Source organism: Acanthochromis polyacanthus, chromosome 21, assembly GCF_021347895.1.
Source record: "Acanthochromis polyacanthus isolate Apoly-LR-REF ecotype Palm Island chromosome 21, KAUST_Apoly_ChrSc, whole genome shotgun sequence".
In the NCBI taxonomy this organism is placed as follows: Eukaryota; Metazoa; Chordata; class Actinopteri; family Pomacentridae; genus Acanthochromis; species Acanthochromis polyacanthus.
In genome coordinates, this window is record NC_067133.1 from 19,012,681 (window position 1) to 19,029,164 (window position 16,484).

At 40.9% G+C, this 16,484-nt stretch overlaps 1 protein-coding gene across 1 annotated transcript; it reads right to left on the reverse strand.

Moving 5' to 3' along the window:
- Positions 1-45: 45 nt before the first annotated feature.
- On the reverse strand, positions 46-16,389 carry lmx1al (LIM homeobox transcription factor 1, alpha-like). The gene is made up of 9 exons (XM_022210365.2): positions 15,963-16,389; positions 13,990-14,078; positions 13,123-13,312; positions 3,451-3,683; positions 2,654-2,817; positions 2,384-2,461; positions 2,172-2,292; positions 1,911-2,066; positions 46-1,781 (listed from the first exon to the last, which is right to left on the reverse strand). Exons 1-9 carry the CDS (start codon positions 16,004-16,006, stop codon positions 1,624-1,626), a joined length of 1,233 nt encoding a protein of 410 aa, XP_022066057.1. The 5' UTR covers positions 16,007-16,389; the 3' UTR covers positions 46-1,623.
- Between the last annotated feature and the right edge of the window lie 95 nt (positions 16,390-16,484).

Below are 16,484 nucleotides of genomic sequence, written 5' to 3' on the forward strand. Positions count from 1 at the left end.
TTTCATTTCAAGTGTATGTTTGGTTCATACCAGATGAGCAAGTGATCAGTGTATCATCATTTATTGTATTTAGGACAAATAAGGGAAGTGTACTTCAAAGATGAAACCGCAGATTGTATTGAAGATACGGCAACATTACATTCAAAGCACATCACCTGGCAGTCACTTAACCAAAAAAAGAGAAGATAGGAACTCATCTAATACCACACAAATAAGTTACTTGCACAATAATATCACTATAAAAACACCATGAGTCAGTTATCAGAGTCAAACATAATGTCATGGAATAATGTCACAGGTTGCAGCTGATCATTGGCATCTAAAATGAGAATCACCCTAATCCTATTTTGTTCTGCACCACATTGTAAGTCTGACCCTGACACTTTCTGCAACCCTTGCTATCCAACTTAGATTTGGAGGCTATTTCTTTCGACCTACTTTATGGCACATAAATATCATGCTATAGTTTAAATATTTTCTGATTATCACAGAAGAGGGTACAAAATGTCTACCTAACAGCATCTAATATGTGATGTTTGAGAAGGAAATTATTACAGAAAGTGACTACAACAATTAATTGTAACACAGTCATACTCACATTTACATTTGGAGTACATCATCATGTACCCAGTGTCCTAAATTTTTGGGCATCAGAGATCTATTGGTTGTTGTTTACTGTTTAATGACTACATTACAAAAGAGATGGGAAAGGTAAAGCAGTAATCACTTTTACAACCCTGTTTCCGCATAAGGCTCCTCAAATGACCCTGTCGTGATATCTTTAATCTAAATGTTAAAAAAAAACATTTTTTGGTCCATATTATACCTTTCATGCATTATCAAAAACTAAGGATATTGTTTGAAGTTATCATTTTACACAGAGATTCTTCTCTTTTTCAATCTGCGCTCTTAAAAGTCACTGGGCATGTTAAATTGTCATCCTATTCAGCACAGTATCCTGAGGTGTGGCTCAGGTTATATGAACATAAACCTCACACACTAACCTGAGAGCAAAATTGTACTCCAATCCATATACAGTATTGTATATGCTGCAGTCCGTCACGCACAATAATGAATCACTAGTCCTGCATTAACAAAAGAAAGTTCTGCAATATACTAATATTTTTCGACCCTCAGCTGCACATAAGACCTGCCAAGACTCCTAAATACATGTTGCTTGATTGATGGATTCACTTGCAACAACCAATTATCATCTGTAATTCATGATATACATATTGATAGGTATGATAGGTGTGTTCATTTGTTTTTTGTTTGTTTTTGTTGTTTTTTTGTTGGAAAGTGCCATGAAACGTGTCACTGAACATTAAATTAATACAATAGGAGAAACTGAGGTCCTTTATCTTGGACATTAACAGTGTCTGTATTTCCAGCATGTGATTCTTACATAGGAAACATGTGGGAACATTATGCTAATCTGCTGCAAAGTGTTTTTTATGACAATGTCTGACGTGTTTTGATGTTAGCCCGTGATAAAAGCTCAGAAGTGTGTTTGGCTGTTTCATGGAGAATGGTCCCACAGGCATGTTGATGGACAGACTCCATTAGCTGCATCTCTGAGGTGAAAGGTGAAACAGGAGGGGGAAGGGTGACAGTTTATAAGGGTCAGGAGGTGAAGTAGGAGTTCTGCATGGAATAGAGACGGTCGATGGGGTTTCCCACTCGTCCTGCCAAGAGACCACCCTCCCCTGTCGCTAAGAGACAGTCGCCAAGGTGACTCAGGCTTCCATCACTGTCCAGGTCATGAAACACTGTCTCTGAGTCTGCAGTGAAACACAATGAGAGAATAGACAGATGAAGTGGGATTGTATTCCACTGTAACAAGACTACAGTGTTTATTTTTAAAGGGAGATGGCGTCGTTTGAACTTGTAGCTTTGACCTTGTGTCTTACCATAGGAGTGGAGCTGCTCGCTGTTCAACTGAGGCGGTGTGAGTCCATGTCGAAAGGGCTCTCCACCGTAGATGTTGGGGTCCAGAGCAAGTAGCTGCTGACGTGGCAGAGACGGATATCCCAGCATTCCATCCATGCCATGGGTACTAGATCCATCTGTGTGAAAATGAAAGTCCCTCTAACCATGCCAGCTAATAGTATTTTTTCCCTTGTCCTTTTCTTTCTTTGCATGTCTCTTTCTTTTTCTGCACTGGCACTTACCCTCACTGTCATCATTGCTTTGGCGGCCTCCTCTGCTTGGTCCTCTCCTGGTTCCTCCCAGTTGCTCTTGTTCCTGCTGTTGCTGCTGCTGTTGCTGTTGTCTGCGAGCTATCTTTTTCATCTGAGGAACAAAGACACACTCTGTATTATCTTTACTTCATGTGCTGATGTGTGAGACCGAATATGTCGTGAGGAAATATAAAAAGTCTAACCTTAGCTCTCTGGTTTTGAAACCACACCTGCACAACACGCACTGTCAGGCCAGTCTCAGCAGCAAGTGTCTCTCTCACCTACATGGTAGAGATTTGAATTGCATTCAAAACACAAACTTGACAGTGTTAGATATTTAACATTGCTAGTTGATTAATTTCTATACCGAATAAAAGACAGACCCCAGAGCAATAAATCTGGAAGGCAAGGTAAGAAATATTTTGTGGGTTTGTGCGTGGATTTCCTCTGATAGGACAAGCCGATCCACCCACCTTGCGGCAGGGCTTAGCTGACACTTCAAAGGAGGCCTTGAAAGCTCGCCGTTGCTGTGTGGTCAGAATGGTGCGTGGTCGCTTTGAACGTTTGTGCTCCTTGCCTTCATCACCACCTTTCCCACTGCCGGAGCCGCCTCCGCCATCCTCATCCTCACTTTTCACTGAGCAAGGTAAGCAGACGGCAAAATAATGACACCAGCCCCCTGTGGCTGTGAGCTGCCTGTAATTTCGTAGGTAGCGAACATCTGAACAAATAAAACAGTTTCTAGGGTGTTCAGTGCCAAATTGCTCCATCTCACTGGAGGTTCAGGATCAACTCCTCACACTGTAAAGTGTTCCAAGATTGCAATGTAAAAACTGGCAAGCACCTTTAAAGACTATCCTCACCGATCAGACACCTGTATTAACAGATACTGCGCCATCTCAAAATAAAGGATGATAACCCAAATCTAATTTATAAACAGGTAATATTAGTGCTACATTTTTTCAGCTACATACGTTTCAAGACTTTTGCTATTATGATACTGTGTCAACAGACGTGCTATTTGTCATTCAGTACTCCAGTGGTCAATAACTCACTCAGTGCTTAAAATGTAGCTCACCGTATAGAAATTTGAAACCCTCAGTTTCACTTAAAGTGCTGCTTTCTGGTCAGAATTAGGGGATAGTGTCTGAGATTGGCTGTGCTGAAAGGTATGTGTGGAAAATGAATGACTGGAAAAGAAAACCCAAATAACTGTGAATAGAGTTATATATGGTTCAATCAAATCTCCTTCATAACAAAGCTACTTTACCTGATTCAGTGGGTGTTGGACTAATAGCAGCAAGCATTTCCCTTTCCTTTTCATAGTCCATACGGCAGAGCAGCTGGCCTTCTTTCAGCACAAACTCATCACCTCTCTGCAGCCGGCGTTCGCACTCACAGCAGCTGAAGCAGCCCAGGTGGTACACCTGGCCTAGCACGCGCATTATCAGCTCAGAGCGTCCAATGACCTGCAGGCAGGCACTGCACTTCCTTACAAACAACCTGGAGGCACACAGAAACACACACACACATGAGTTTATATGTTTATGGATGCCTTCCTGAACTATAAAACATGACATGACGACAGTGCAGAGTAAGAGGTGAGGTAATTAAAGATGGAAGCACAAACAAGGAGCACAGACATATTTGCCCTCAGCTCAAATGATTCCGCAGATAAACATCGTCTCTTAATTAAAGGTCGTATAAGCATTACCCAATTCACAGAGCAACAAGGTGAACATCTGCTAAGATGAGTTACAGTAGTCTGCACTTCAGTATTGTATTTTCCTTACGACAGCAGGTGGCAGTAGTTAGCTTATGATAGGAGAAGTGTCTGTTGAGAGTCTTTCTCTTTCAAATCCTTAAATGTTGAAATGTGTTTGATGGGGTAAACTCCGGTCTGTCCATATACCACCCACAATGTTAAAGTACTTATTTAACTCCATGAATAAAGCTTAAAATGGTCTTACTCAGGTCCATTACTTTTCCCTATGACCACTTTCCTCCTTTTGTCCCTCTATCTCTCCTCCTGTGCAGTGTTACAACCCTTCAATTTCTCTCCTGCCTCGCAATCTCTTCACATCCCTATTTCCATTCACAGGGCCTAAGTCTCTGCCATTAAATTCCTCTCAAATCCTTGCTCTTGCACTTGGTTTCCTCCCCCTCCCTCCTTAGTATTTTCTGCCAGCATTCCCAGTTCTCCCTCACGCCCTCCCAGCCTGCCTCCCCAGTTCACTGAAACTAATAAAGACAGGATTAATTAGATTGTTGTTTAAACAGTGAGATGGCCAGACAGACGCTGTAAACTCATAACCAGGGATTGGGGATAGCATGGGGTTAATCTCTCTCCTCTCACTTATGCACACTAAAACACACACAAACATAGGTAGTCTCTCTCTCACACACACATGCACACGCACAGGCATGCACACAGACATTTGCACCCGCCTACCCATGGAGTATCAGTATACTCTGATAAGGGCTAGTTACCAAACTCACCATACCATCACCCATCGCCATGCTGGTGATGCACTACACCTGCAATCAGGAAATATCGTAGATACACTGGATCCTCAGTGCATCTCTTCAGAAGGAAGAGTTAACAGATAGGCAATGCATAGGTGTAAAAAGGATAAAGAACTAGCACCACAACAAAACACAAACCTGGTTAAGAAAGGAGGGACGATGAGAGGGGAGGGGACGGGGGGAAGGAAGGGATGAAGGCTGAAGTGTTGACGCTCCCTGACTGAGTGATAGGAAGGTGTTGCTGCCCAAATCTGGAGTGTAAAGAAGGAGCCAGGTCTGCACATTAGAGCTCCTAATCTGTGATTCTGTCCCAAACGCAGCTGCTACAGCTAATCTTTCTCAATCCATCTGCCAAACGCTCCCCAAATTCCCCAAATGACAGTGTCGCTAACTTAACATCATAAAGCAAACACAAGTCTGAGCAGCCGTGCACAGATCTATTGTGACAGGGCCTCGTGTTTAACTAAATGTTGCTCAACCTACTTTCTACAGAAGCATTACATTGCATTTTAGAAGAATGCTTCCACTCTAAAAATCTGCAGCAACTCGCGATCATAATATATGGTATCTAACATATATGCCAAAAAACAAAGAGCAATCGTCGCCCTGCTCTGTGAAGCCTCACTTTCTATCTGAACAGTCACTTCAGCATCTTAAATACCCCCTTTCACTGCGAACAAAATACAACAGAACAGAATCGTTAGGGTTGCTTGACATAAGACTGATGGTGTTGGTGGTTAAGTCCCACACTCCCTAATCGGGGTGTACACAGCACGGCAGGAATTTACTCAACGTGGCAAATGAAGGCAACTTGGGGCAACTGCCACAGAGGGGGGTCTGTAAGTAGATCAGTCTAATCCCTCTAATAGAAGTATCACTCACACATGGTCCCAACCAGGGTGCAGCTTCCAAAAATCACTATGGACATGCCTGGACAAAGAAGAGCAGCCGTACAACTGAAATAAAATATATGTAATCAAATTTACACATTATAGTCAAACACTGCAAACACACTCAGTTTCCATGCTTGCATCATATGTAACTTTCCTTGAATTTATATTTTTTTTACATTTTTTTTGCACCTGTGCGGTTTTGTAATATCTATCGTGTGTCATATGTCTGTATTTTTGACAATATTTTTTGTCATACTTTTTAATTTTCGAAGCGAAAAAGAGAGAGAGAGAATTAAAATTAGAATTTAAACAGCTGAGGTATATTAAAGACCAGCTGTGCATAAATCTACAAGAAAAGATAGTTTTAGAAAGACTTTGCTTTGGATTTGGAGGGTTTTCTTTTAATGAAGTGATAATATTCATGATATAGAATACAGATGAAAGAGCTGACAGAAGGCTGAGGGGAACGATGAACCTTGAGAGCTTGTGTTGTACAAAACCTCAATATGATTGGCTGCAGGCAAGTTTGTGTTCAGCGCCATGGATTTCAGAGGGGTTAGGGGGCACGTCTAATTACAAGCTCACTGATTATGAGATCAAATGTGGAGAGGCAGCAAAAGGTGCTGCATTGTAAGTATTGGTATAATCAGGTCTTTCCTTTTTGCTTTATTGTAGATCCTAGGCATACAAACAGAATAACAGAATCTCCGTCATCTCCCTAAGCTGTGTCACATGGCACTGTTTTGCCTGTGAGCTCTGACAAGTATGACATTGTCTGGACCGCAATACAATCATTCCATAAATATGTATGTGTCTCAGAGCAATTACAGTTGTTGTGCTTGCTTTCCTGTCTGATGAATATTTATACGGGTACTGGTTTGATTATACTAATTCAGGGTTACAGACTTCTTCGCTTTGTACTAGGTTTAGGTCAGCTGTACATAGGTGAGCCCCATTTGCCCCATCAAAGACCCACCCGTTTTGATACCTGACCCATAGCTCAAGACACATTTCTTCCTCTCACTGTGTGATATGCCAAGGTGCTGATGTACCACCTTGTGATTCTGACATAACATGTGACGGTCATGTGTGGCACACAAATAGGTGTTCCTTGAAAATAAAGGTACATCCAAGGATTCAGGTGACAAAAAGAACAAATGATATGCATCAATCTTACTTTTAAGTTGTATTCTGTTTAGTAACCATTTCTTAGATGTGTGTGTAAACGTGTGTGTGTGTGTGTGTGTGTGTGTGTGTGTGTGTGTGTGTGTGTGTGTGTGTGTGTGTGTGTGTGTGTGTGTGTGTGTGTGTGTGTGTGTGTGTGTGTGAGAGTGCGTGTGTGTATGGAAGTGTGTGTGTGTGTGCAGTTTTGGCGGATATTGCTCTGTGAAGCAAAATGGCTCAGAGCCAGGGTTCAGTAATCACATCATCTCCTTTTATTAAATCTCCCTGCACTGCTTCTGTGTTATTAAAATCTCCCAGCATTCCCCACGATACTTGCTACCCTGCCACCACTCACTCACACTCTCACAGAAATACACACAAGTATATAAATATAAATACAAAAAAATATATATATACATACATATATATAGTGTAGATTCAAACACACACACATATATATAGTGGAGTCATGCATGGACACACACTGACATATATACAGTCACATGCACACATAAACACAAATATGCACAGTTAGTGTAAACATAGATAAGGTGCCTGAGTACAAACATCAATAAAACACTGACAGATGCTGTCATTTGTGGACCATATCCATTCATGCATCAATAAAGTAACATCATAAAAAGTCGTCTTGCTCAATGACCACTTTCCAAAATTTGAAAATGTAAGAGTGTCAAGCTAACAGCCATGTGGGCCAGCGATGCGTGTCTTTAGTGGCATTTTGGCAGAGACGCTCAACCAGTCTCACAGTTATACAGTTACATGTCGAGACTCGCGCTGTAAATTGTTGACATTGGTGGTAATAACCAGCTCTACATGAGAGCAGCATTGATGCCTGTAAGATTCCAGTCCCAACCTGTGAAAAGTAGCAACTAAAAACCTACATGATGTGCATGGTCTGCATGATATGTGTCTCTGAGTGTGTGTGATCTGCACCTGATGGTAGCAAGAATGAATGCTATGTGTCAGGATATAGATGTGTGTTTGTGTGCATGAGTGAGTGGGTGTGTGTTAGTTTAGATAAAACAGTTAATCCCCAGGCCACCAGAACGCAATATCCTGTCTGCCCGTTTCTCATTTCCTGTCTGTCTCTGGCGGAGCGGGAAGCAGTGGGGAGGGGGTGGCGGGGGACAGCGGGACCCGTTGCCCCAGAAACAGCAGATACAGCCGGTCGATTTGAGAAAAGTCTACGCCGATCTCCCTATCTCTCCCTCTCTGGTGCGACCCCCTATTCGCACTCTCTTTTTTCCTCTCCCTCTCTGCTTTTATTATCTCAGATTTAATAAAGCTGAGGCGAGCAGCTTGTTCTGCCATGAAACATTTATTAGCTGTCTGTTATAAAATTGTTGTGGGGGAGGAAAGATGATGGGGTCTCATCTCACATTATGCAAAAACAGTGGCAATATCACCCCCCTACACACACACGCATACACACACATAACCAGGCAAAAATCTACCCCTCCCTGAGGCAGCTCCATCCCTAAAACTCTCAGACACCTCATCTTTACCTTCCTTATCCCATTTTGAACCTTTTCTCCATCACTGAGAGTCGTCCCTGACGTTTTTTCATTTATGCCATCAAATCTGAATGTTGTTTCGCAGCACAGAATCAAAACACAAAAAGTCCCCCATCCCTACTTTTTTTTTTTCACGTGGCAAATCTCCAACCATCATCTGTTGTGCTGCAGGTGTATGCAATGGAAGAGTCTTTGGTAGAGGAGGGATGCTTGAACATTTTAGAGCCACATGCACGGATTAAGTGTAGCGTCTGACAACCCTGACCTGTCAGTGCATCCAGGATTTACCTGAAGCCACACTGAGCTACAAACTTTCCTTTCATTTGATGATTCGACATGTAAGGAGAATTTTTCTGTTATTTAAAGAAAAAAAATCTCTTTTCACTTCAGTTGAGTCATAGTTTGGTTTCTGTAATCACACATTGTTAAAGTGATGTTGTTTCAAAATGTTCATTGCAGTGCTCCCTAATTCTAAAACATATTTTCAAAAAGCATTTGTATGGTTTCAGATCACTCTATAATTTGATTGAAGGATTTTAAAACAGTGGTAGTTTCAGTATTCAGACTTATTTTTATAGTACCAGTAACATACCAGGGATTCATCGACAGACTTGAAGTGGGAGGTTTACGATCTACCTGACACATCATTGCGTAATTCTCGGTAATAATATTTCCCTGCAGCCCAGCGTCAGACCTGTCATCACAGGACAGCCAGAGAGCTGGGCAATTAGCACTGTACCCAATCAGCCTCCCTAACACCCCCTCCCGTTCCCCTCCTGAGACACAAAGAGGCACTGGGGGGGTGGGGTGGGGCGATTAAGAGAAAACAAGGGATAAACGGGGAGATAAACTGTTTGGTGTCATCGCTGCTATCAATCTCAACGAGAAGGAAATGAGGTTTGGAATAGAGAAATATTATTACAAAGCAGACAGTGATGAACGAGGGAACGGATCGAGAGACAGGGAGAGAAATGGTTGATGGGGGCGGAGGTATAAAAGGGAGAAGGGGTAGAAGATGTAGTTTCTATGCTCAGACTCAGAAGTTCGCTCACATAGATGCACTGTAACCGGAGGGGATGTTCTTTCTGGTCGTTAGTGTTGGACTCATGTACAGCTCCTTGGTCAGCAGAGGATGATTCCATACCTGTGGCAGTGGGGTCTCCTTCTCCCTGTCTGCAGTGAGAGGGTTTGTAAACTTAGATGTAGTCTCAATGCCCTCCACCCCACAGAGTGAGGTATTAAACCCAAGGTTTAGTGAATATCCACCCTTTTGACCTGTTTTTCACAGGGCTGACGCTGCCTTTATAAGGCTTACAAGGGAGCTAGAAGGCTCCGCACAGCCAGACTACCCTCCGCTCTGTCTGGGCTCAGCTCTATTGAGCAAGGAACACTGGTCTTCACACTGGTCAGTTTGGAAAGGAACTATAATGGCAAGCCAGTGTGCAAAAGACAGTGACTGTGGAAAAAGGGCAAGACACTGAAGGGTGCACATTATTCCTGCATGTCCATCTGCAGGTGCAATGATCAACTTTTATCGTCTTACAACTATTGCCTCTTATTTAGAACGATCTTTTATCTCCCAGCAACTTTTCCTAAAAACTAAGTGCCTTAACATCCAGTTGAAGTGCTTTGTCTTTGGTTTTCCAGTCAAAAGCAAATATAATTTCTGCCATGGCTCATTTAAAAATCTAGAAAAATATTATTATGATGTAGTAAATGTTTTTTCTGTCCAAGTTTGTAATACCTTGCCCATTTTGCAAGTAAAAAGTGATGCGTTGCAGCCCTACATAAAATCAATCCTTATGGTAGTTGGAGTGTAGGGAAGTCTTATTCTAAAACCTCATGCTGAACATCTGGTCCATAACAGGATAGAGTTCCAGAGAATTTCTCAAGGTTTCAAAACAAAAAATAAATCCACAAGAAAAATCCACAAGATGCACTTGAGTTTATTGTGTCTAAATCCCCTCATTTCCATAACAGATTGAGACCAGGGGAAACTCAAAACTGGCAATATTGAAAAGGCATACCTCCAGTTTTTCTTTTTTTTTTCTTCTCATAGACAATGAGTGGCAATACGGTAATTGCTTATTTATGATCTGAAGCCTCAAGAACTAAACTTGAACTCACAACTAAACATTCTGCGCAGTTAAACACAGCATTTGAATACATGGCCTACGAATAGTATTCACGGTCTGATATGGTAAACCCTTCCACTGGCTTTTTCAGCATCAGAGTTACCAATTTAGAACAGTTTTTGAAGCGATGTATCCTTCAAAAATATTAGATGCTGAATAAACTTTTGCCTTAGAGGCAGTTTAATCCGGCTAATTTGGGATGGGGGATGGTCACATTTCAAAATTAGATTGCTTTTCTCATTTGAATTAATAGACATGTACACATTTTTTCCCATCTCGACCAAATAGAAATCATATGTGCCCCACCCCCTGTAGAAACTATTTTGTATCTATTTCCATTTTACATAATCGGCTTGAGGAATACAGAAAACAAGCAAACAGATGATCATTGCAATGGTAGTGTACAGTGAGGCCTTGAGTTTATGCTGACGAGGAGTCAGGGAGGAGAAATCTGCCTGTCTTTGTGCTGGATGATGTAATCAAAGTAAAGAATGAATTAAAAATATTTGGACAAGCCAGAGACACTGCAAGAGGAAGATGTGGAAAATATCCCAGTATGACCAGAAAAACCCAGAAGATGTTATATGACCTTAAATATATTTAATCTGGACGCTCTACACTTAATTCAATTAATGCAGTTCCTGAAATGCAAATAAAACTCATCAGTGTGCCCAGACATCGGGTAAATGATCTGCCTTTGCTTCACTGAAATCGATGGGACTATTATGAAACTGAGCTTCAAATAGAGGGTTGAAAGAAAACTTCGAGTCGGCCAATAATTGTGAAAATTGTTACGCACACTCCAAATTCTTGGACATGGTTATCTATTACAATGCACACACCTGCTCTAGATGGGGGGGGGCGTGTAGTGTAAGGCGCTGATGGACAGACCGCAGGGAAAACAAGGAGACATTGTTGCCGATCCGCTGAAGGTCACAGGCATCACTGTGTGCCAAGTCTGGCACTGACTCACACAACAAGGCAACAAGGCATATGCAATGTATAGGGGACTAAATCAACACCGTAGTGAATGAGCTGCTGACTATTAATTTGGATCTGCAATCACAGTCATTACACAGGGAGAGCAAATACTCTTTTTTTCATTCCATCACTGAAAATGAACCCAGCGCTTCATTTACGGTAAGCTATTGCCTCCACATTTCCCACTCATTTTTCCAGATAAACGTCACACAATGGGGCTTTCATCAGCCTCTCTCTCTCTCTGTGTTTGTCTGTCCCTCTCTCCTCCAGATGTCAGGTACAGTGGGAGAGTCTGTGCTGCTGGATGCCGTCTGACACTTTTCAAAACAATGATAACAAGCTGCAGGCTCATCCTTATACGCTGTCCATCCCTGGAGCTCCCACAGCGACTGGCACACACCAAACAAGCATAAAATGAGGCATGGCCAGACAAAAAAAATGGACAAATTGTTGAACCATCCGACTACAGCATAACATTTTCCATTTTGCCAAGCGTGTAACGACTCTGTGTTATTGTTTTACACTGTGTGTTAGAGCCTGGAATAGCAGTGTCAAAGGCTGTCAGTTCAAATGCTCCAATAAATTCTAATCAAGAACAGACAGATTTCACTGCCGATATTAATAATTAAACAAAGAGGCAACAGGCAGCCACAGATAATTGCCAATTTTCTTTAAAAAAGGAAAATAATTCTTAGCATGGGGGGTGAACTCCTAAGTTTTGTGTGACAATTTATTTACTTGAAACCTCAATAGCCCCTTAGGAGGCTTTACAGATTGAAGAAACATTTCCTCCAGTGGTCGGCTTTCTCTTACAGTGGTGCAGAACTTCATTTTAGATACACTTGTGTCACACTTATATTCAGTCATATTTCAAATTTCTTTTAGATATTTTGACAAAACATGAAAAGCCTGACATATTCAACATTTCCAGCTCTTGGTTACATTTTTTTTCAAAGCAACAAACAGACTTTCCTTATCTGTCAGACTTGTGGAGTTCAAAATAAACTGCCAATATGAAGCAATTTTGCTGTAGCTTGTTGAGGTCAGTGATGTTTTTTCTCAACGGTTTATTAAATAAACACCATGAACACCTATTTCCATCTATATATGTACCAGCTCCACACATGTCTCTTTATTGAAGGATTTATTCATATTTTTGAACCAGTAAATGAAAGTTATTTGCAGCACTGTTAATATCTTTTTTCCTGATGCTTATTATAAACATCATGTGGTCTTTGGTGTTTATTTCTCCAGATTTATGTTTTTTTTTAAATTAGTTATAGTTAGGCCTATTGGTGGATTTGATAGAAAAGCTCAAATCATGTGTGACTGACAGTCTCAACTTAAAAAAAAAACATCAAGCTCCTAACCTTTTTGTTTTAAAAATCTGCAGAATGTGTGAATGGTGGCATCACTAAAACATTTCGAAAACAGCAAATGGACACTTGCAGAGTCACATTTAAGGAAATAAGTCATTAAAAATCAAACCTTCCATTAACTTTTGACAGAAAGTTACTCCAGTGTTTTAAGTATTCTCCTTCATATTATTAGTTAGCTCCTCATTTCTCTGCAGATGAAGGTATTATTTTCAACACTAGCTCAGCACCCTGCACACCATGTTACTTTTGATGCCTGCTGAGTTCCTCCCAACCTAAATCCATCCCATAGTGACCCTCACGTCGGTGTGTGTGTGTGTGTTTGCTCTTACTTTTCATAGTCGTGTTTGCAGTACAGCAGGCGGTCCCTGCAGTAACAGGTCCCGGTGAGCGCGCTCAAACACACGGCGCACTTGACGCAGGTCTCGTGCCAGGAGCGCTCGTTCACGCGCAGCAGGAAGCGGTCGGCGATGGGAGACTCGCAGCCCGCGCACACCTCTCCTCCTCCTCTGTACTCTGGACCTGTGGGGAGCGTGTCCGTGCGCGCGCACAGACAGAGAAAAGGGGGCCGAAGCAGGGACACTTAAAATGGTGAAATCACGATCGTCCAAGTGTCTCCAACAGCGAGCTGAAGTCAGATTAGGAGTCCTTTCTAATGCCCTCTGTGGAAAACACACTGCCTCACTCACAGTTTATAAACGATACAACACAGATGAAAAATGTCAAGAACAATCAGTTTCCTAACTTAAAACAATCTAAAAAAAAAAATCCCTTAATTGATTTTCTTGAATGGACTTTGTGTGATGGAGACACTGCTGTTTTTAATTCTCGTTTGTAGTCACAGTAACATTTGGCCTGGGCTGTACAGAAGTTACACTCATGTCACTTAAATCATCCTCTTTATGTGCACCTATAATTTTCTCATAACGCTTGTGTGCAATCAGTAGTGATTTTTCTCATTATTGATGCTGATATTTTCTCCTAATATCCAAACAATAATTCTGTTGTCATTTCTATTCCGTCAGTCACTCGGACACTGAACGATCACAGCTGTACTTTACTCTGTTTTACAGCATTTCTCCTCGGACTGTTTCTGAATGATAGGCTGATTGTTGCTGTGTGCTGATGGTGTCTGCAGGCCTAACGCTGCTTTCAGTGATGTGGGCCTCAGCAGCAGCAGACTGTCAGCTCTCACCCACCGAAAGGCGTGGAGGATGGAGGCTGCTGCAGACAGGACTGCTGGCTCTCCTCTGTTTTCATCCCTTCTCTGCGTCCCTCAATGTGATCGCTGCAGAGACAAAAAGGCACCATTTCTATCTGAGACACCGCTAATAAATCCACCTGAAAGTAGGGAAATCAGGAAGATAAAATGGAAGTTAATGCAAGCAAATTATGACACCAAGCCACTCGGGATTTTGTTTTTCTTTAATACGACTTCAAAGTTTCAACAACATGGAGTCCAAGATTAATTGGCACTCAAACAAATTCTAGTTGTTAAATGCAGGGGGAAAAACAATGCTATAACTAATAAAAAGGAAAGATAAGGAAACGACAATTTACCAAAAACCCTAATTTATAGGACTGCACACGGGCCTCAAAGATTGCCCCATGATACAAAAGTCTTTATTTTTTCGAATAATATTCTATTATAATTCAGCGCCATAAATCTAGCCATGTTTTTAAAAGTGCATGCCAACCTTTAAAAGTCAATAAATAAAATGATGCCAACTTTTAAAAGGCAATAAAGATAATTATTAAATTATTATTATTATTTAAAAAATAAACACAGAATAAAATTGTTGTAAATTATAAACGAGCCTATCAAATAAACATTTATCTGTTTGCAATATTTTTGGATTCAAAATTTAAAACGTTTTGTGTGTGTGTTCGTGTGTGTGTGTGTGTGTGTTCGTGTGTGTGTGTATGTGTTCGGAAATCATTTAAAATAAATCAATACGTCCTAAAGCTTCCTCTAAAATTGATCTAAATTTATTGTAATTCGTAAAAACTATTCATTTTAAGCGGATAGGTGATGCATCAAAAGACGCATTTTTGTTTTCTTCAAAACTCTTAAAAACCAGAAGAAAAAAAAAGGTAAGTTGCCTCTGGAATCAAAGATTTTTATTTGCTTCCTGCAATCACCTTTAACTCTCTCTGCAGTGGCATTATCAGACAATGGTTTTGTGTAGTGGGGATTATTATCATCATGTACATATTGTATTTTATGTTTTCTGATATTTTCTTGTTGCTGTGATACTGATAAAGAATCCTTTTCATTTTTTTTTAACATTTGGGCGGCCTGTGGGGTCAACCTGCAAAATACAGGAAATATAAAATAGGCTGTTGCCCCAGAAAATGAAGCAGTCAAATAAAACAAATGAATTATGTAAATACAACTAATCTGATTTGGCATTTTTCCTAATTGCGGGTTGAATACATTAATGACATTTGTGTAATGCTCCCACAATTACACGTCGACTCTAACAGTCTGACAGCCTGATGAGGATTACAGAAATAAAAAAATGCTCAAAAAACCAAACAGGATTAAATTAAATTTCCTGCGGGTCAGCTGGAGGTAGATTCGAAGGAAATATAATAATCACATTGCATGAGGATCGATAAATTGTGGTTTAAAGTTGATGTTAATACAAAGTGTTAATTGGCATTCAAAGAAATATTTAAAACATCCTCTGAGGAAATTACACAAGCAATGTTTTAAGATAGTTTAGTTTAAAAACTGTTAGAATATCACGTTTAACGTAAAACCAAAAAAAAAAAGGAAGTGGGGAAAAAAAACAAGCTGACATGCATCACGTCTGTTTTAGACTGATTCCTGCATTTATAAAACTGCTGTTAAATAATATGAGAATTAGTTACAGCTAGTGAAAATTACCATACAGATTCCAAAGCAACACGTTCAATTCTGAACTAAGAAATCTGGAATAAAATTAGTTCTCCTGCACATTAATTATCATCTGAAATCGAACATCATGGAACTTATCGGACAGTAACACCATTTTGATTTATTTGTAGTTTTTTTCCCCCTGAGCATTTTGGGAGAAACACACACTCCAGCTGGAATAACAACCACATCAATTAACGCAACACAAGTATTTGCAAACCTCAAGGCTGCCCTCACTGACAACCTGTTCTTGAGTTGCGGAGTCCTTACCTTGAGGTGAAGCACACTCCTCCTGAAATCTCGGTCGGCAACATTAAAACCTGGAGGAAACTTTGGGCTGGCAAACGAACAGGATTGTCCACCTGTACCTCACAGTGCGGCGCTCATTTTGCCTATACGGTTAAAAATCCAAATACCATGATGATCAAAAGTACTGCCTATTGTCTCTCCTGTTTTCTCCGGCAGCCGTGTGTGCGCTCTGACTTGTTTCGTGCGTAAAAAGGCGCAGAGGGAGGAGATGGACAGACAAGGAGGGAGGGAGAAGGTGCGGAAGATGATGAGGGAAGATGAGCGATAATGCAGCCTATTGATAACTCAGATGGGGAGGATCTTTTGCGTTTGTGTTCAAGGTTAGACGGAGACTTGAAAGGGCGCAGCTGAAAGGTGAAACAACTTGCGGAGACATATTAATCCTCCTCCACGCGGAAAAAAAGATCTGTTATGGCGCTAATGTTTCCATTTTATCATCACACTGCCTGATTCAGGAGATTTTTTTCTCTAAAGAACAAAGGC

Coding starts and splice junctions, on each gene's coding strand:
- lmx1al (XM_022210365.2), bottom strand. CDS start 16,006: ATGTTGCCGACCGAGATTTCAGGAGGAGTGTGCTTCACCTCAAG. Junction 3,684..13,122: donor TGCAAACACGACTATGAAAA/GTAAGAGCAAAC, acceptor GTGTGCCTCCAG/GTTGTTTGTAAGGAAGTGCA. Junction 2,462..2,653: donor CAGCTAAGCCCTGCCGCAAG/GTGGGTGGATCG, acceptor TCTACCATGTAG/GTGAGAGAGACACTTGCTGC.